The 23202-nt window shown below is 38.1% G+C and overlaps 1 protein-coding gene across 1 annotated transcript in view; it reads right to left on the reverse strand.

Moving 5' to 3' along the window:
* LOC126344257 (esterase FE4-like) overlaps window positions 1-23202 on the reverse strand; it is a 100499-nt gene that overhangs the window by 29363 nt on the left and 47934 nt on the right. The window contains exon 9 of the mRNA XM_050002006.1: window positions 8181-8313. Coding sequence (XP_049857963.1) covers window positions 8181-8313 — 133 coding nt within the window. The remainder of the gene's footprint in view (window positions 1-8180; window positions 8314-23202) is intronic.

The following is a 23202-nucleotide window of genomic DNA, read 5'->3' on the forward strand; positions in this document are numbered from 1 at the left end:
TCAATGACGGAGCTCAAATTGAAAGAACTGAGTAATACTACAAGGTCATTCTTCCTATCACACTCTTTCAGGGAATCAACATTGAAATTCCCACAAATGATAATTTGCTTCCCCCTGTCTGACAAATAGCACAACAAAGCATCCAAGTTTTCTAGAAATAGATGGAAATTCCCTGAGGGGGACCTATACAGTGTTACAATTATGAAAGAGCCATCATTTAGTTTTAGTTCAGTGGCACATGCTTCCATATGTTGCTCTACACAAAATCTTTTAGTTTCTAAATGTTTTGCGCTGTGGAAGCTTTTGACATATATGGCAACTCCCCCTCTCATCATATTATCTCTACTTACATGTGCAGCTAATTTGTACCCATTGATGCTAACCTTTTGCATATCAGTAACAATGTGATGCTCAGACAGGCATAGTACATCTATTACATTCTCAGTTTCTATATCTTCTAAACAAAGCAGAAGCTCATCAATTTTATTCTTCAATTCCCCAATATTTTGATGAAATATACTAACATTTTTCATTTTATTTTGTGAGTATCTTAAACTTTTTTAACATCTTTAGTACTTGCCTGGCTGAGTTTCCCACTGGACACTGATCTTACACTAAAAAAGAGTTACCACCATGAGATGTAGTTCCTCCCCCCTTTAAATTTCCTGCTATCAGCCCAGCCAGTTTACCCTTCCCCTTCTTGTTGAGGTGTAGGCCATGTCTAGTATAGTCCCACCTACATAGTGAATCAACAGGAACCACACCAATGTGTGACCCCACATCATATCCAAGTAGCCGTTCCAACTCCAAATTAACTCTCGTGACAGAAGAGCTCAAATGAGGCCGGTCGTGGCGCTCCAGAACCGACACAAACCCAACACCGGTATGACTCGATGCCGATGCAATATTTGCCAGGTCACACTCTATGCTGTACCCCGGATCTTTGTCAATACTGTTGCCCGGCCCACCCACAATAACCACGGTATCTTCCTTAGTAAAGCCTCTACATAATGAACCTAAATCCTCTGTAACCTGCCCCAGTCCAGCACTAGGTTGAAAAAACTTGTGACCTGGTATTCTGACCCTAATTCATCCTGCAGAAGTTGGCCCACACACCTAGCATGCGAACTACCTAGCAACAAGACTTTCTTTCTCTTTGCACACTTCCCTACCTTCTTATTCAATTTGCTGCTGAAAGCTTGTTGAACCCTGTCTACATCTACTTCTGTGAGAGGCTCATCAGTTTCCGATTGAGGCAACAGATCAAACCTATTTTGTACATTAATAACAAAGCTGTCAGAAGAATTTCTTGGCCTGTTCCTTATGCCTGTTGCCACTTCCCACCCCTGTTTACCCTTCTTCCCCCTTAACCTGCACAGTTCTCGTCTAGCCTCATCTAACTCAGCCTGAAGGGCAGCAATTTTCCCCTCCTGTTCCACAATCTTTCTAACTCTACTGCATAGCCTACAGAACCACTGATGAGTCTCACTCATTTTCCCAATTCCCACGCTACTACAATCTCCCCAATGAAAAAAAGTTACTACATCCACCACACCAGACCCCGGAGCTAACGATTCTACGGCACGTCAGGCACTTTACACTCATGGTACAAATCGATTTTAGTGACAGAAAGACAATTAAGTTACCGGAAAACAATGAAAATAAGTGTATAAAAAAATTAGGTCTACTCGCGACAATGTAAACAATCGTTCAGAAGTTTCTTACTGGAAATTACTTAAGAGATGACGATACTCTACCGATATAAAGGGGCAGCAAACGTATTTGGCACACTAAACTGTCAGTAAATGCACTTAAAATTGCGGTATGAAGTTTAATCTGAAAGCTCAAAAGTTCGGCCTGGCCACGATATGCAAACAAAACGAACTTTGCTTGATTACTGTGAAAATATGCGAGTAAGACAAAAACTTTTCATGGTATGCCTGAAGAGCACTATAATTAACGTAATAAATGTACACAAATTGTAAGACAACAATTTTACATACATCCAAAATACTCATGTCAAAGAAACCTGCACTCAAAAGGTAATTTTTAAGCTCAGTCTTAAATTTTACTTCATCTGTTATTTTGTTCATATACCCTGGCAGAGCATTGCAAAGTTTTATTCCAAAATAACTTACATGTTTTTGGATTTGTGTTATCCTTACTCTTTCTACATGTAAACTTTTACAGTTGTTAGTATTATAATTGTGGCAGTCCCTATTGGTATGTAAATTGTTCATGACAGCTCTTGTACATTGAATGCTTTTAAATATATACAGTGACAGTACTGTGAGTATTTGTAATTATTTGAAGAGGGGCTTACAGTGGGTTCCTGGAAAGTTGTGTGTTATAATACAAATTTCTTTTCTGTCATTTTAAGGTATCTATTAAGTGTTCTTTAATTTTACCACAGCATACTCTACCATAATGCACAATAGACTGAAAGTAAGCAGATCAAAACTGTGTGCCTGACTGAGATTCGAACTTGGGACATTTGCCTTCCGCAGGCAAGTGATCTACCAACTGAGCTACCCCAGCACAACCCACAACCCAACCTCACAGCTTGAGTTCCACCAGTAATTCATCTCCTACCTTTCGAACCTCACAGAAGCTATCCTGCAAACCTTGCAGAATTAGCACGTCTGGAAGAAAGGATATTGCAGTAGCCACAGCCTGGAGGATGTTTCCAGAATGAAATTTTCACTCTGCATGGAAGTGTGCATTGATATGAAACTTCCTGGCAGATCAAAACTGTGTGCCAGACCGAGATTCGAACTGAGGACCTTTGCCTTTTGCGGGCAAGGTACGAAGTTCAAATCTCAGTCTGGCACAATTTTTAATCTGACAGGAAGGTTCAAGTCAGTGCACACTCTGCTGCAGAGTGAAAATTTGATTCTGAAAACATCCCCCAGGATCTGGCTAATCCATGTCTCCACAATTTCCCTTCTTCCAGGAGTGCTAGTTCTGCAAGATTCACAGTATAGCTTCTGCGAGGTTGGAAAGGTAGGAGGGGAGGTACTGACAGAATTGAAACCATGAGGATAGATTGTGAGTCATGGTTGGGTAGCTCAGTTGATAGAGCACTTGCCCATGAAAGGCAAAGGTCCTGAGTTTGAATCTTGGTCTGGCACAAGTTTTAATCTGTCAGGAAGTTTCATATCACCACACACTCTGCTGCAGAGTGAAAATTTCATTATGGGAATAAGGTTTTATTTGATCACAGGCAGTCCCTGTATTGTATACACTCCCAATAACTTTTTCCAATCAGTTACAGATAACTTAAGTTTCTTAGAGGATATTTTTAATTTTCTAAGAAAAAATATTCCAGAACAAGTGATAAATTTCTACTTATCTCACATATCAAAATAGATATTTTCAAGTACTGTAAACTGTCTTAAAAATAAATGTTTTATTCATAACCAATAAATCAGTAATGGGTAACAATTAAATTTTAGTCTGGGTAGTTTTGTTATATATCTGTGTAATTAATTGTTTTTTGAGCCACTTCTTTTGTCAGGCCCAAGAGATGAACTAACGGTAAAGATTTAGCAGTTATCATCAGAATTTTCTTTATTGAAAGAAACATTTTCAGTGACAAAAGGATCAAATTGCAAACAAGTGAAATGGACAGATTACATTCCTTTTTGTAGATTATATACTAGAATTAAAAAATTTGAAACAATTAATTACAGGAATATTTAGACAATGTTTCTGATTGTGTGGAACATTAGTCAGTACAGCATATTCATGACTTTTATCATATCTGCATAGCAATAAACAGATTGCATCAGTTCGAGATCCATCATGTAACAAAAGATAATGCGAATTCAAAGTAGTTTCATAATATTTGTCACAAACTTCTGCTGTGGGTCCTGATCAGATGGAAACATGGAAAAGACTGAGTACACAAACATCAATACTTCTCCTTGAATGCCACAAATGGTAACAATGGAAATGCTCACAGGGATGCTAAAAGAAAATGCACTGAAGCCAATGTTGTTTATAAGATGAATATCAACAACCTAGGCACTGGTATCAAGTCCAGTAAAAGATTGTTTGCAGTTCTTCCTAGGATTATCACAGAGTAAGACTATTACATGATTATGGAATCCTTCAGAAAGAATTTGCTAAACTGGACAGTAGGTAATCAAATATGGGTTGTAAATTTTAACAAGAGCCAACTGGTTAGCTTCTGCTCCACAAGATCAAAGGCAAAATTTATGTTGAGGGTACTCATTAAGTAAAATTATTTTAAATATCCCCATGACAAAGAAAAAGCAACTCGAAGCAATGAGGCTTTTGAAGGGCTGCTCAGGGGAAGAGAATTAAGAAGCATACAACTCCTTGATTAGGCTCATCGAGAGTATTGCTATTACACATGCAGCTCATACCAATCTTGTCTGACTTCAGATCTGCATAGTATCCATAAACAGGGATCAGATTTATCCAGATAAATCACGAGTTTGGTAGTAATGCCATTTACATAAAAGGGGGCCTAAAGTAGGTTTCATCAGAAATTTGGAAGAAAATTTGTGGATCAGTTGCTATGTGATGATGGATTAAAAGATTTTCAGTGATTGTGTATGAGTACAAGCAGTGAATTTAGAAATGTATGTTACCACAGAAGCAAGAAAACTTCATATTGTAGTTTAAATTTAACGAGGACTAGTAGAACTAAATTAAAATATATAACATTATTATTTAGGAATTAACCATGGTGTCAGCCCTAAGTCATCCTGCAGAGATCTTTCTCAAGCACCAAGAGCATTCAGTAATGCCATATAATTTTTTCTTCTTCATTTCTTCTTCTTCTTCTTCTTCTTCTCTCTCTCTCTCTCTCTCTTTTTTTTATTTTATTTTGTTAGACTAGCCTGCACAACTGTTTCACATCAGATAAATACCAGCACTCATTAATTTTCTTTGTTATTATAAGTATTATCATGTTAACATCACACTCTAGTCCAAATATAAAAACACCACTATATGGCCAGATCAGAACTGAAATGAATGGAGAGTGCTGCTATCTATACAAACATCAAACATTCCAGAATGTTGTTGTTTATACAAACATTGAATAACATGAAGCATATAAACATTACAATCGTGATATAGTTCCAGAACTTTCCAGAAATAATAAATATTAAATAACAAATAACTGCTGGGAGTCAGGTTTGAACGGATGACCTGGAGTGTGCCAGCCTGTCATGTAACTACTATGCCACACTGCAAGCAGTACTGCTTGTGGAACTGATCCCTCTCCTGGAGGAATGGCACCCCACTGTTTCAAAAAATATTGTTGGAGTCATATACAGCTCCCTGAATCTAGACCTTATCAGTGGCTCCTGGATGGAAACACTGGCAGATCCTCATCTCCTGGTGACGTCATCACGTCTTCTTCACTATGATGTGTGTTGAAGATAGCCTCTCCCACCTCCCATTAAAGATTCATGATTGTTGAGTGGATTTTCAGTTTCCTTGAACTTCTCATCATTAATTTGCTCCTCAGGATTGCAGTAGGGCATCATAGGGAGACCAAGGGAGATGTGTCTGCACTTTTGTCTTCTCAATGAAGGCTCACAACCCTCAGCTTCATATATCTGACAATCAGTGAGAGATATGATATGACACAAACCAACACTTTGGGAAATTTTCTGTCTCCCTATTTCCAAAAAGACATAAAAATCCATCTAGGCAAAACTCGACATTGCAGCAACTATTGTTCTTTCTCCTTGATGTGCAGGGTCTGTATGCAATGCAGCTGCCTTACTACTTTGGCCCTGATGGTGGGAAGTTTCATATAGTAATACTGAGTATCATTTGGTTGAAATGGGGGTATTGTATCCATTGTTATATCTGCCTCATGACCATGGAAAAGAAAGAACATTGTAAAGCCTCTAGTGTCTTGCTGAGCTATGTTGTATGTAAATGTCATGACATGCAGTACAGTATCCCAATCTCTGTTTGACATCAACATACATCAGGAGCATATTTGACAACACCTTATAAAAGCATTCTGTGAGATCACTCATCTGTGGGTGCTAAGCAAATGTTATACTGTTAATAATGTTGCAATGTGAAATTACTTCTGTTGCCAGTTTTGATTGGAAAACTTTTCCACAATCATAGATCATCAGACAGGGTGCTCTGTGCTTCAAAATGACCTCTTCTAGAAGGAATCTTGCACTTTACAGAACTTCAGCAGTTGACACAGCTTTGTGACAGCATGGCAAGTGATGTAGACAAAGCAGACTATTGTCCATCAATTGACAACTGTACCCAAGAAGTCGTTCCAATTTGGTGAAAAGGTACTGCGGCAGGCAGGATTGTTACCAAATGAGGGTAATTCCAAAAGTAAGGTCTCCTATTTTTTATAAGTACATAAACCTGTTTAATTCTACAGTGGCTTACATCAGTTAATAGCTAGAACATTTAGCAATTTGTCGACATAATCACCATTTCTGTCAATGGATTTTTGTAGACGCTGTGACAGTTTTTGTATGCCCATGTCATACCAGCTCACCGCCATGCTGCCTAGTAAGCAAAGACACTCTGGTTCAAGCCCAGCTGGGGCATAAATTTTGATTAATTTCTTTAGCTTCCATCATTATCTTAGTTGAAGCTGAGAGTCATACATCTCAAGGAAAATTGAACTGTATCATATCTATCACACTATCATCATTCACACCTCCAGATGCAAATGGATTTCAATCCACTAACATCAGACAATTTCATAATCACTGACATATAGTCTCCATGGAGTCCAATGCCTACTATGTCAGCCTTACGTGAAATGGTAAATATTGGCAATAGCTCCCTTCAATCCACAACTGCAATGAAGACTGCCAATGTCAAACTGCAACCTTCCTAATAAATTTGAAAGCTGCTAGCCTGAGTGGCACAGCAATTAATTCCACATTAATATGTGACAAGCAAAGTTTGCAGCAGCATCAACCATACCAACAGCTGTCTGGCTATCTCCGCAACACTTAAAATCCATGAAAATTCAATCAACAACTACAACAACTTAAATGTACTCAACAGCTGCCCTGCTGATTTCAGCATTACTTAAATCCATCAGTAAATTTAAACAATAAACTATTACAAAGCTAACAAAGACAATGGCTGCTAGCTGACCCGTGCAGGACTTAAAAACTAGATGAAAATGTAATCACAACTGCAACACCCCTGACAAATTCAGTAACTGTCTAGCTGGTCCTTGCAACGCTTAAAACCTAATAAATATTTTAACAATAGTCCAATACCACTCAAGACAACTATCAAGGCATTCCTTCCAAGGAACAGAAAAGTTCATGAGCAATATTTTTCTATTTTCTCTGAAACAATTTTGCTATCTGAAGACAAAAAAGGAAATTTTATATTTTTTGCTGTACCATAAATAGGATTTCTTAATGGTTTACTGCAGAATAGCTAATATATGGCTTCATCTACATTTGTTCAATGCTCTTCTATATCTCACTGAGGTTACAAAACAAAACTTTTTTTTGTTCAGTCTCTCTCTCTCACACACACACACACACACACACACACACACACACACACATAGACATTCACACAACTCTCTGTAAATTCTACTTTCTACACCAGTTTTCTTCACTTTACTCTTTCCTTCCCTCAACCTTTCTTCTTCCATCCTAGTTCTGTCCACTTCAACATTAAATCCCATTATTTTTACTTGATATTCATCTGTCTTCTTAACCACACACCTACTTTGCAACATCACTGAAGAGGTTACCTTACTTCATTATTTCCCATAGTGTTACCCCCTCCCACTCCCACTTTAAACTATTTATTACAGCAGCTACTAAGCAGCTTAAAAACAAAATTCTTATGGCAGGTTAAAAATTTTATGTTTATTTTTGTTTACAAGCAATAGTTGAATTTAAATTTTAATTTTGTATGTACAACAAAGAAAACATTTTAATTGTATTCATTGTCTTGTTGTTCTGTAATTAATGACGTCAATTCAGTATAAATGTTGAATTCAACTTTCAGTTAATTCTGACATAATGGTCCATCACTTCAGAGAGCTCAATGTATTTTCCTTATTTTAAGAAGTAGTAATTTGCTCATCACACACAATTGGCTAGGCAATGAAGTATGAAGTCATCAGTTTCAATGATAATAGCAATTTCTTTACTTTTAAATGAACATATACATACCTTCCAAACCAGGATAGCTAGTCAGAGGTCCAACATAAGAGAAATAGTAGTAATAAATGGGCTGAGTAGAATGCTGTGCCATTCTCTGCACAACAACATCAATGCCTTCACCAAAGAGGAGAGCACTCGTGCACTGTGTAAGTAAAGCAGACACATATGCCATATTATCTTTCTGTGCTTGAATGAGTAAAGAGTTTATATTTACAACTACATCATATCTGTACTCCAGAAGTCACCATATGGTGTGTGGAAGAGGGTATTTCATGCACCACTGTCACTCCCTCCCCCCCTCCCTCCCCCCTTCCATCTCCTCTTCCAGTCACAAATGATGCACGGGCAGAATGACTGTTGCTTAGCCTATCTATGAGTTTAAATATCACTGGTTTTCCTTTTAGTTTTTTGGTGAGATATGTGTGGGGTGGCATTATATTGATCAACTCTTCTAGAAGTGTATGTTCTCAGAATTTCAACAGTAATCCACTCCATGTCGAACTGCCATCAGAGATGGATGAGCATTGCAATGACACTTTCACTTCCACTTCACATCAGTCCACTATAGGTGAGAGAATGATATGGACAATTAATATCAGTGGCACTGAGAAACAACTGAAATCACTAAAATATATTAACAAGCCCAGGGACTGATATCCCTATCTGACTCTATACAGGACTTTTCCTCAGTTTGCCCTTCTCTTAACAATGATATAGTGTAGATCCCTTGAACACAAAATGGTGCCCAGTTATTGGAAGAAAGAAAAGGTGCCACTCATCTACAAGAAGGGTAGCAGAAGCGATCTACAAAAATACAATCCAATAAGTCAATCATTCACCTACTGGAGAATCTTATAACATGTTATGGGCTCAAACATAATGAGACCACAATGACCTACTCCATACCAATGAGCATGTATCCTGAAAACATCAAATATGGGAAATCCAGTTAGTGATTTTCTCACATGCAGGTCATGGATCAAGTCAATGAGATAGAAACATTATTTCATGACTTCGGAAAGACAGTTGACTGAGTACAACCATGCTTATTAAGAAAAATATGGTCTGATGGGGTATGAAATGAAATTTGTGAGTGAAATGAGGAGTTCTTGGTAGAGAAGACTCAGACTGTTATGTTTGATGTGGGGCTTTTGAAATAAGTTCAAATGGTTCAAATGGCTCTGAGCACTATGGGACTCAACTGCTGTGGTCATTAGTCCCCCAGAACTTAGAACTACTTAAACCTAACTAACCTAAGGACATCACACACATCCATGCCCGAGGCAGGATTCGAACATGTGACCATAGCAGACGCACGGTTCTGGACTGCGCGCCTAGAACCGCGAGACCACCGCGGCCGGCTTGAAATAAGTAGAAGTAACTTCAGGGTGCTCCAGGTGCTCATGCTGCATTTTAATGAATTGGCAGACAATGTCAACAGTAACTTCAGAATTTTTGCAGATGGTGCAGTTAGCTTACGCTTTGAAAAACACTTCACAAATATTCAATTAGATCTTAATAAGATTTCAAAGTATTTCAGAATTTGGCATCTTGGTTTAAATGGACATAAATGTAAAATTTTGCACTTTACAAAATGGGAAAATATATTATCCTATGAGTACAATACCAGTGAGTATCAGTTTTAACCGGTCAACATGGACTAGAATGGTGACATCGACTCAAGCATAAGTAAGATACTGGGCAAATCAGCTACATCATTTTTAAAGTAATTGATTAACTGTGACAAATATAGCCTGTACTTGATGGTGGGTCCAGGATCTAACTTATAGGTGAAGCAAACTGCAAATAACAGATACTGCAAGTTCTTCAAACATCAAGAATCTAACTTGAGTATTAACTCACATATCCCAACAATGTGGTTACATTTTAACACCAATTATCTTATGAAAGGCTACTAATAAAATTTCAAGAAATAGTATTAAGTGATTATTCCAGAAATACAGGGTATAACAAAAAGGTAGCCAAACTTACAGGAAACATTTCTCATACATAAAAGAAGAAAATATGTTACTTGAATCTGGGTTCAGAAAAACTTTATTGCCATTTTAGAGTTCAGTTTCTACAACTCTTCAACACATTTATCATGTGAAACTCACAGAAAAAGAAGTGTCAGCACAGTTTGAAACGCTGTTCTAAATGCTCTCCACTAGCAAGAGTAGAGACATCAATCCATCATCGCATTGAATCCCTGACATGCTGATGTATCCATGGAGAATTGCGTACTTTTTGTGGCATGATGAGACTACAGCTATGTATTTCTGCAGTACTGTAGGTGACAATACAGCCACAACCAATGGTAGATCACAATACATCATTTACTCCTGTTATATTTTGGAGCTTTGGCAATGCATGTGTTTTCTGATGTGAGATTATTGATTAATATCTGTGTCTACAGATCTATATTTTTATGTCATTTTATTTTCTGTCTTTTATCCTGAGATCCTTTCAAACCTCATCTGATTATTCAAACTCAAGAAAATGTAATTGTGTATTGACATATTTATTCTACGCAAATATTATCCATGATTAAAAATTAGTCTGTCATACTCAGAACTGAGTCATACTCAACTGTCAATATAGATGTATCTTTGGTTTACGTTTGTGCTGCAGTTAGTAATAGTAGTAGGTTGTGAGAAGTGATGGAGAAAAGTTGAGTAACTCACCTCTCATGTACCAGTGAAATACATTGTTAATGTATATTGAAGTGAAAAAAAAGTGTCTTGTGATCTTTAAAAGTGAAGGATACATAGCACAGTAACATTATCCATTGTTTCATTTTAAAGGAGGTACATTTTATCCTGAAATACATCATTTGGAGAACTCAGATAATAGTAATTATTGATGAATTTATTAAATCAAGGAATTAAGATGCAATAATAACTGCAAGATGATGTTTAACATATTGTCTTATTTCTTTTTAGGATAATGAGATAAAGCAATAACAATAACTATGGCATTGAACAGAAAGTTGAGTGTTGTTTTTATTATTGACATTCTACATCCAACAGTGGTAGCAAAAATTATTCTAAGTTCCTTGTCCTCAATTAACTTTAATTAATTCTATGTCTGGAAATTTCCAATAGAATTGTATCTGGACTTTATTTAGTTGGGTTTTAACAAAATTTCAGTTATAGGCAGGGAAGGGTCCCATTAGAATAGCCTTCCACAATATGGACATGAAGACTCTGTACATCTTGTACTAGGGTTCAGTACACAAGAGCTTTTAAATACCCCCACAAATAAAACTGTAGTGGGTTTATGTCCAGAGGCCAAGAGACCATGCAGAGCAAGGAACTGATCCATCTCTGTCTATCCATCTGCCACAGAATCTTTTATTTAGAAGCCTAAAAACTAAGATGAAAATAAGCAAAGTAGAATAATTTTCATTTCAAATGACCACTTACTTCAGAAGTGGTTTGAATAGTAAAAATGGTGGCATTAAGTCTTTGAACAAGATCCAGAACATGGGCTTTCCATGACAGTTTACTGTCTGTCTGAACACCTAGAAATTTGAACTGTTAGGTTTCACTAATCATATGCCCACTCAGTAAAATTAAAACATCATGTTTTGTTGAATTATGTGTTAGAAACTGCAAAAACTGAGTCTCACTGTGATTTAGCATTACTTTATTTTCTACAAGCAATGAACTTATGTCATGAACTGCATGATCTGAAACAGAGTCAATGTTGCACACAACATCCTTTGCTATGAAGCTAGTGTCATTAGCTAACAAGAAATATTTTAGAGGTACCTGTAATAGTAGAGGACACATAATTTATATAAATAAGGAACACTGATCCCAGGGGCACTGCACCATTTGACCGTATCCCACTCAGATCCCACATCACAGCCACTTTCAACACTATTTAAACAGAAACTAATTGTAATGATAAACTATACCAGATGCCAATTCCACCTGATATTCTAAATGCACATTTTGTCGGTCCTCAACCAGATAACAGCATAACGGAGAATGTGTGTAAGGCAGAGGCACTGCTGCCAGAAATGAATAGCAAGCAGTCAGACAGATTTCACTGGACTTGTGTAACTGAGAAGATGTTCAATGAATCAATAGCTAAGCTCAGTAATCCTGAAGCAGAGTATTACTGTGGTCTCTCAGATTATGTTATTGAATATATCAGAAATCAAATTCTAACACCACTGACTAAATAATCAACAAAATTTTAAATGAAGGTAATCATCTGGAATTTTTAAAAATATCTGCAGTTAAACCAGTACATAAAGAAGGAGATATATCATCACCAGGTAACTATCAACCAATATCACTTACACCCATAACACCAAAAATAACAGAATATAGTGGATACTCCTAAACCAATTTTATCTGACAATAGTTTTCAGTTTACCTCACAAGCTTGGAAAGACATTGTTGATCATACTAAAATAATGCATACTCTAGCCTCAGTGTACCATCCACTGAGTAATCCTGCAGTAAGATATACAAGAGAAATTAGAAGACTGTTTAGAAGAATCATACCAGATGGATTTACTATGTCAGTGATTTTGAGGATATTACAGCTTACAACATTCTTCAACAGGTTTTCACCACTTGAAATCATGTTTAATTGCAGGTCAGCTAACTTTATTTCTGCTGAGTTTCCACCATGTAAAATTCTGTCATCGCAAGAGAGAAAAGAGTGTGTCAGGGAGATGATGAAAAAGCAGGAGGATAGGAGAAAGCAGAGACATGATGGTAGTGCCAGATTTTCTGAGTTCGCGGTAGGAGATATTGTGTTGGTGAAAGCCAAAGAAAAATATGAAGTGTTGACATCTGAGATAAAGAAATGCTTTAATATTTATATAGGACCATTTGAAATTCTTAAAAATCTGAATCCTGATGCATAGAGACACGTGTATCCTAAATCCAAGAAGTTGTTTGGGTTGCACAATATCACTGAACTGAAAGCTTATAGACAAATTCCATAAGTATCTAATTTTTTTTCTTTCTCCTTTGTCAGGGATGCAGTATGTAAGATTATGTGATCTACGAAATCCTGTCTTTGGCATTGACTGAGTTTAAGTCTATGCCACACTACAGTTGAAGGTTCATACAACTATATATCTTACATACTGCCCAAACTCTTTGCCTTTAAATATGTCTGCTTGTGTCTGTATAATGCTAGAAATGTTGTGTGTGTGTTTGTGTGTTATTTTATTGTGCCTGTCTACTGGCGCTTTCCCACTTGGTAAGTCTTGGAATCTTTCTTTTTAATATATTTTTCCCATGTGGAAGTTCCTTTCTATTATATATATCCCCGATTCAACCAAACAGCCCTCGTCAAAGATTTACTGTCCTACACTCATACTCTCTGCTGGAAATATTACTTTGCCCCAAAGAAAAATGATCCTAACCCTACTGGTAATGATCCAACTCCCCAAGACACTATCCAAATTGAACCCTGCCTGGAACAGTTCCGTCCTCCGTCACAGCGGGACCCACCTCCTCTTCCTCAAAATCACCCTCTCCAAACCTTCCAGGAATTTCTGACTTCCAGCCTTGCCTCTGAATCCTCCTTAAAAAAAAAACCTTAATCCTACTCCCAACATCGCCACTGCTGAAGCCCAGGCTATCCGAGATCTGAAGGCTGACCAATCCATCGTCATTCTTCCGGTCGACAAGGGTTCCACGACCGTGGTACTTGATTGTCGGGAGTATGTGGCTCAGGGACTGCGTCAGCTTTCAGACAACACCACATACAATGTTTGCCAAGGTAATCCCATTCCTGATGTCCAGGTGGAGCTTCAAGGAATCCTCAGAACCTTAGGCCTCCTACAAAACCTTACACCCGACTCCATCAACCTCCTGACCCCACTGACACCCCATACCCCTTACCTTCTACCTTATCCCTAAAATTCACAAACCCAATCATTCCGGTCGCCCCATTGTAGCTGGTTACCAAGCCCCCACAGAACGTATCTCTGCCTACGTAGATCAACACCTTCAACCCATTACATGCAGTCTCCCATCCTTCATCAAAGACACCAACCACTTTCTCAAACACCTGGAATCCTTACCCAATCTATCACCCCAGGAAACCATCCTTGTAACCATTGATGCCACTTCCCTATACACAAATATTCCGCACGTCCAGGGCCTCGCTGCGATGGAGCACTTCCTTTCACGCCGATCACCTGCCACCCTACCTAAAACCTCTTTCCTCATTACCTTAGCCAGCTTCATCCTGACCCACAACTTCTTCACTTTTGAAGGCCAGACATACCAACAATTAAAGGGAACAGCCATGGGTACCAGGATGGCCCCCTCGTACGCCAACCTATTCATGGGTCGCTTAGAGGAAGCCTTCTTGGTTACCTAGGCCTGCCAACACAAAGTCTGGTACAGATTTATTGATGACATCTTCATGATCTGGACTCACAGTGAAGAACAACTCCATAATTTCCTCTCCAACCTCAACTCCTTTGGTTCCATCAGATTCACCTGGTCCTACTCCAAATCCCATGCCACTTTCCTTTACGTTGACCTCCATCTGTCCAATGGCCAGCTTCACACGTCCGTCCACATGAAACCTACCAACAAGCAACAGTACCTCCATTATGACAAATGCCACCCATACCACATCAAACGGTCCCTTCCCTACAGCCTAGGTCTTCATGACAAACGAATCTGCTCCAGTCCGGAATCCCTGAACCATTACACCAACAACCTGGAAACAGCTTTCACATTCCGCAACTACCCTCCTGACCTGGTACAGAAGCAAATAACCAGAGCCACTTCCTCATCCCCTCAAACCCAGAACCTCCCACAGAAGAAGCACAAAAGTGCCCCACTTGTGACAGGATACCTTCCAGGACTGGATCAGACTCTGAATGTGGCTCTCCAGCAGGGATACGACTTCCTCAAATCCTGCCCTGAAATTAGATCCATCCTTCATGAAATCCTCCCCACTCTACGAAGAGTGTCTTTCTTCTGTCCACTTAACCTTCGTAACCTCTTAGTTCATCCCTATGAAATCCCCAAATCACCTTCCCTACCCTCTGGCTCCTACCCTTGTAACTGCCCCCGGTGTAAAACCTGCCCCATGCACCCTCCCACCACCACCTACTCCAGTCCTGTAGCCCGGAAGGTGTACACAATCAAAGGCAGAGCCATGTGTGAAAGCACCCACGTGATTTACCAACTGATCTGCCTACACTGTGAAGCCTTCTATGTGGGAATGATCAGCAACAAACTGTCCATTTGCATGAATGGACACAGGCAGACAGTATTTGTTGGTAATGAGGATCACCCTGTGGCTAAACATGCCTTGGTGCATGGCCAGCACATCTTGGCACAGTGTTACACCATCCGGGTTATCTGGATACTTCCCACTAACACCAACCTGTCAGAAATCCGGAGATGGGAACTTGCCCTTCAGTATATCCTCTCTTCTCGTTATCCGCCAGGTCTCAACCTCTGCTAATTTCAAGTTGCCGCCGCTCATACCTCACCTTTATTTCAACAACATCTTTGCCTCTGTACTTCTGCCTCGACTGACATCTCAGCCCAAACTCTTTGCCTTTACAAATGTCTGCTTGTGTCTGTGTATGTGCGGATGGATATGTGTGTGTGTGCGAGTGTATACCTGTCCTTTTTCCCCCCAAGGTAAGTCTTTCCGCTCCCGGGATTGGAATGACTCCTTACCCTCTCCCTTACAACCCACATCCTTTCATCTTTCCTTTTCCTTCCCTCTTTCCTGAAGAAAAAACCACTGGTTGCGAAAGCTTGAATTTTGTGTGTGTGTTTGTGTTTGTTTTTGTGTCTATCGACCTGCCAGTGCTTTCGTTATGATTAAATGAGTAAATCTTCTACAATTTTGAAATGTGAAAATGCCATTAAATATCTAGTGATAGATTTCTTATTTTAAAATGCTATTGGTGTTAATTATTATTATTATTATTATTATTATTATTATTATTATTATTCTTGTGTACTCTATAGAAAGTGATTTAATTTAAGCTTCATGAACTCTTTTGGGTAAAGTCATGGATGTTGTGGTAAACTGAGTGAAGACATGTGTACTGTAAATATTAGGAATAATATCTTGAAATTTGATATGTGCAAACAAACAAACATGTACATTAAATGCAGAGTTCTTATGTCAGTACATCATGGGATATGGTCCATATCTCATAATGTAGGCATTTGTCGGATGATGCATCAGTGCAGTCCGACTTGTCTTGCATGTGTACATAATTTTTTTAAATCTACTAATTGCTAAAGGGATTTTACTTTGAAATATCTTTATTATATATGTTTATATTACCTTACTAGTTCATTGTTTGATTGCATTTATCTCTGTTTATTAATGTACCATATGTGTGAACTCTTTTTAATCCATTTATACATAAATCCTGAATACTTACTGTTTTCAATACAGATAGGTGAAACATATGCCATGTGATGTGAGGGAAGTATTGAACAGCATATTTAGTACATGAAACAGTGTTTCAGGATTTGATGTGGAAGCCAGACAGGAAGTTACTTATCTGTTGGAGTGTGTGATGAGAAATCTAGGGAGGAAACTGAAAGATGTGGGTGGATCCAATCCCAAAGTCCTGTATGGCTGTACCCTTGTTGGTCCAGTCAACTTTCAAGTGATCACAAGTGCTGGGTAATAGTACTCAAGCATCTGTCAACTACATCAGTCTTGTGACTGAAATTTGTAAATTGTTGGCCAAGAAATTATCCTGTATGTAAAATTCTTGTATTTTTATAAATTTCATGGAACTATTTGTTTATTATTGTGTGTAAGTCCACATAAATGTATGTGTTTTCAGGTAGAGGGATTAACTTCACAACACATTATGTAACTTTAAGTCTTATTTGACTTGGGTTGATGCTAATGATTTGTTATGTTCAAGACAGAAATGGTAGAAATTAATAAGTTCAGGAGTAAATTCTGTGAATCATGTTGTAAATAATTATCAGAATCTGATAAAATTAGGCACTGTTAGATTAGTAGTCATACATTTCAGTGAATTTTCTTATCTCAACACCCAGTATGTATTGTTTTTAATTGTAAATGAATCTTTTAGGCTCGTATGTATGAAGGTTAGTTCATATGAACAATTAGCAAATAGTGTGGAAGACATTTATGTTTGTGATCGTAAATTGTGTATAGACTGTATAACAAGATGTATACATTTCTGATTTCACACACTGATTTTGGTCCTCATGCTACTTGATTATGTCACCATCCCAATCTATTAATGACTCGGATTACCTGCATTGTTGTATCTCACTGGAACTTGAGTTGTGTGCAAACTCATGCTTAACTCTGTTTTGAATACCCGTGGTCATTGCGACGTTGTGTGTATGTACTCAAGAAGTGTGTATAACTATTGAGGCTAGATGCTTCCTCTAATTATTCCTTACATATGATGGAACATATTGATATATGATTATGAACTTTATTATTTTTGTTATGTTGAAACATTTCTGCTGGTGTGCACCTGGTGTGGTTTGGATTCATTGGTCGGTTTCCACATTGCAAGCATAGGCCTTAATATTTTTTTTATTTTTGGTGTAAACTTGCAATTTGTAATTCTAGTACTTTACATTACCTCTGCATTTATTTCTATAATTTAGTATTGTAATGTTATAGTTTTGACATTGTAGCATTTCTCTTGGGACAGAATGTTCCAGATTTGAAAATCTGAATACCATGTCCTCATATAGGAATAGATAATGACTTGTATAGTATACATTTTTCTTACATTTTCTGTAATATGTTGTGTATCATATACTTCTACACATCTGAATTCTATTTTATGAGGGTTAATATTCATACATTTGTGGTATTTACTATGTTTGCAGGAACAATGTTTCACTTTTGCATTATTTTAATTTATATTGGGTTATTACAGTAACATTTTTCTGTGATATTTTAGTATTCATTTTTATGTAACATTAACAGACACTTAAACCTCATTCATAGAAATGCTGAAAGAAACTTAAAGGTTGCACTAAGTTACACCTTTCTCTATGAAGCTAGATATGTTAGAGCAACTTCATGTGAGTTTTGACCATAATTTTGGAAATTATCACATGTCAATTTTTCCATTTCACCACTCATGTTTTACACTTATTTGGACTATAGACAAACTTCCAGCAAGAAGAACTCAGTTGTAATTAGAAATTTGTCAGGTGCTGTGTATTTCCTTCTACATCTTTCCCAGCTTTTTATAAGCTAACCTATACTTATGTTCATAGGGAAGCGATGATCATACAACCTAAATTGTTTTTTTGTAATTTTGGAATTTAACTTTGACAATCTGTGTTCTATCTTTTGGCATCATTTTGTACACCATTTTGCAAATCTTATAGCACGTCACAAAATATTGTAAACACATTGTTTCCATATAATGTGAATGGAATGTTTTAATGGGACGTCCTCCTCTAGCATCACTTTTCCCAGGCAGCAACTGTCGATACCAGTATTATTTTCTGAATTTTGGACAGTTCAGTATTATCTCAATAGCTTTTCTGAAAACTTTTATATAGTTTTAAACACAGCATATTATATTTCAAGGTAAAATTTATGACAAGGTATTAATTTATAAACACAGTATATTATATTTCAAAGTAAAATTTATGAAAAAGTATTAATTTATAAAATATTTTAGTTTTGATGTTATAATCAACAAGTACTAGTTCTGAGTGTACAGTTAAAATTCATTTTTTTAAGAAACATTTGAAATTATGAATTACTGGCACACTTAAAATTTCTATTATTAATTACACAACCCTGTGCTGTTTATTGTGTTTATATGAAATAATAATCGAAATTAATACTGTAACAAAAACTAATAGTGATTCATTTGTTAAGAAGAATTGTAAACCCTTTGGCATATTGTAATTTTCTCAGAGTGTGAGAGTCATAAGCATGCCTCTGTTGTAATTGGAAGTATTTTTGAATTTTTGTGTGAACAACACAATTTTGGCTTTGTTAATGTGAAAAATCAAAATACTGTATGACATACTCAAATGTGAGAAAATTCATTTACATTTAAAAAATGCTGCAACAACAATGTACAGATTATATAGTTCAGACCAACCATGAGGACCTAATGTGACATTTTTCAACTTCTAGAATTAGACCCCTAGAAAAGAAGAACTGGAGACAACTGAACATTACAAGCCAAATAAATTAGGAAGTTTATTTTAATCTACACTTCTCTCAAATCTTCATAAAAGACATTGTGTAATATGGACTATAGATGGAAGTAAGAAGGAGGGCGTAGATTACAATTCTATATGACTGCTTATAAAGCAATGTGCTCTGTTTTTGTGCAGATGTCTAGTGTAATTGTTTTAATGAAGTTGTATTATTCTAAATACAGATCATATATTCAATATTCTACACCCACCCATATCTTGATTTGCCACACTGCTCGTATCAGTGATTCACAATGACTTTATACAAGGTAAAACTCATGTTGATACTGTTACAACAATGTGACCTGCACATAACCACTGGCCACTGAAATTCACATGTCATGTTGATGGTTCCAATTCTGGACAGTGCAGTGCTTCTCAACTGACTCTTCCATCATCTAAAGACAGCAATTGTTCAAGTGAAATGCTTCAGGACTGTGGTTCTACTAATGATGCTAGCCCTGAAAGTGTGGAACTTCATTGTAGTATCCTATTTGCAAAAATACTGGACTGCAACATTCTGGTTCCACAAGTTCATGTTCATTTGTCAAAGGCAGCATATCTGCTGCACCATACCTGAATTTGTTTCCTTGACCTTTGCTGCTGGTGGTTGCCTGGATTTCATTCATGACCATGCAAAATATCCAGTTTCATCTGGAGCAGCCTCAAACCTGGTCTTTGATTGTGAACAATTTATTTCTATCTAGTCATGTTGGGAATGAAATTCAGATCAAGAATGTTCCAGGGGCCACCAACATGGTATTCACATTGTTGACAAGAATGCTGGCTACCATGTGCCACAGAATCAGTCTTGGTTTGTTTCATTTCATGCAGAGGCCAAGTCTGACTGACTCCACTTGATTGCTTCGAACTATGACTGGAGCAACAACCTTGATACATCGAAATCCTGTCCCACTAATTGTCCTGTGCCTGCATCTGTGTAGAACATCTCCATCTGTGTTGTGCCCATTCTGAGCAGAAAACCACTGAGCATGCTATGCTCTCATCTGTGTGGATCATAATCAACCATGTTGCCCCTGCATAACCCCTACACACAGCAAACTCTGCCACACCTCAGCAGAGCCAGTTCTATCAGCATCATTCAATGTATGTCTCCACATTGTCTTAGTCCAGTGACCTGCAACCCATCTAAACAAATTACTTAGAGCTCTGGGACAACACCCCATAAACTGACAGATCTTCGTGTGCTGTTGTCTGGTTTATAGTTACTCAATAATGCTTGCAACACTTTTGTCCACTCCAACCTGTCCCACTCCCAATGAACCATTTTCGAGCAGATATCAGCCCTGACATTAGTTCAACAAGACAGCTCAACAAGAACAGATGAAACTACAACATTGCAAATGCATGAAGCTTCCAGCTCACTGACCACAGTTCACAGACCCATGAGCCAAACTCTGCGAGCATCATTACCTTGCTGCCTCATACTGACAGTCACCCATAAGGACATCATAAAACTAGAACTAGTGATGTGCTTTTAATGCCAGTCCCACCTCTTCGTGTTTGTACATTATGCTGAGCTCCTGTACTTGTACATGGGCCACTGTACACCAGAAAGTTTTGCCATAGTGCATCCACCCCAGCTGGTACATCAAATGTTCAAGACAAACAGCTGGAAGACAGTCATACATCCATTGACATACTCAAGCAGTGTGCCTCCTCATCTGATGAGTTCTTGGTGATTCACTAACACCATGGTGACACATTCCATATGGAGATTGTGTTACTCCCACAACATAGTAATGACACATCTGCTGCCCTCACTATGGCATGCAACTAGCTCACAGTCTTGACACTCAACAGTCATTATGACAAGTGTGGCAGCACACAGGTAAGCATAGTGCCGCTGACTGGTCATGCCTACACAATGTCCGACCATGTCCATTCGCTACTCCACCCTACCTCTGCACTGTCTGGTCCCAGATATGCAACAAAATACAAATGACAGTACACTGTGTTTCTCCTCCAGCACTGGTACCTTTGGGCATGCCGCTCTGTTTGGGCAGAACACTATTCCCATGTCTCTTCTGCATGTCTCACTGGAATGCAGCTCGATTACCATCTGTTCCAGATCTTCATATGACATCACCAACTCCAGTAACTCCATTGACTACTTTCATCTGGTTCCACATTCAGTTAACACCTACTAAAGACTGACAGTGTTCTACAATGCCACATTTGAGAAACACAGAGGACTTGAACTCAACATGATCCTCGTGCAACCACTGTCAGTTCCAGCTGTCATCGACAGCCTTGGTGCCTCTTCCTGACACAACAGTTCTGGACAAAAATGTTAGACTCTATGAGTGCATCTCAGCATACATCAATTTCAACCATGACCCAGAACAGACCAGTACCCAGCATTCCTGCCCCCTCTCAGCTTCCAGTCCATCATGGTCAGTCAACACATAGGCCACGACCATTGCAGTTTGAACTGGCTAATAAATTAGCAACTTGCATCAATTACGCTACCCACTAAACATATGCTTTCACTTTGATGTCATCAAAGTCCCTCTGGTATGCATGGCTTCCACAAGCTGACATCCTTGTCACTGACACCCCACCCCCATCTCTTCAATTGCACCACTGGGGCCCCAACGCGGGATGTTTCCTCATCAGCCACAGATATTCTGCCTATTTAGCATTCATATGACACCCAGAACAACTTCTGGAATGGCCTAGTCATGTCTCGTGAAAGTGCCAGCCATAGCACAACTGGCCATGTGCATCAACATGTCATCACCTATCTGAAACATCCAACTGCCATGTCACCTCATTGACATTTGTAGTGCCGCTCCTTCACTTCCTTCCCCATGATATGCATTCTGGGGAGAGAGGAGGGGGGGGGGATGTAGGTGGGGGGGAGGGGCACAGGGGGATCAATGTGATGGCTATCAACCACAACACCACCATCACTGACCAGCAAGAGCAACTTTGTGCTTTGTGGTGGAAGCACTCTCTCTCTCTCTCTCTCTCTCTCTCTCTCTCTCTCTCTCTCTCTCTCTCTCTCTCTCTCTTTCTCTCTGTCTCTCTGTTTGGTAACCTCTGTGATCTGTTTTTCTCTTGTTGTGTGGATGTCTCATGCACTCGTGTTCAATATAATGTTGTTACTCTATGTATAGGTCATGTATTTGATATTCTACATGTCTGCATACTTTTCCACACTCAAAAATACCACTGTTGCTCTCAAAAATTCTTCTGCAGCAATGCTAGGAAAAACTATGGCATTGTTTCTTTTTGTGATATTTACTTTTTATTGTCTTGAACTGCTGGGGCTGCATGGTGTAGTATTCTCTGTAATCTTGAAAATTGTTTCACAGTATTCTCGTGATTTCTGTTGTTGTTCATCATGTAAATTTATTCTGTTTTTCACTTCACAATTTCTTAAAAGCTTAATTTCACCCAGTTGGTTTACTATGCTGGTTCCTACTTGCTACTCAACACTGTGTACTCTTTCAACTTTTTTTGTGTTTTTCATAGCACATTATGATTGACTCTTTAATATTAATATTTAAATTCAGTTTGTTCTCCCCTGCTTTCTTATTCACTGAAGACTGTTGCACCACTTGTTCCTGTTGATGACTCAACACTTCTGTTATTAGGTGAGTGGTCTCCTTTACTCCTAAATTATTTATGTTTAGTTTTTGTAACACTAAAACAGTATTTAAAACCTGAAAATTGTGTTCAGAGATTAGACAACATTAAATTGTAATGTTGTCTTTAAGGGTATCAACAACAACCTGCCTGGTTAAATCAATTGGGCTACTGGGAACAGAAATGCTAAATTGTATTTGTATACAATTTGATCA

This window comes from Schistocerca gregaria, chromosome 1 (genome assembly GCF_023897955.1).
Source record: "Schistocerca gregaria isolate iqSchGreg1 chromosome 1, iqSchGreg1.2, whole genome shotgun sequence".
NCBI lineage: Eukaryota > Metazoa > Arthropoda > Insecta > Orthoptera > Acrididae > Schistocerca > Schistocerca gregaria.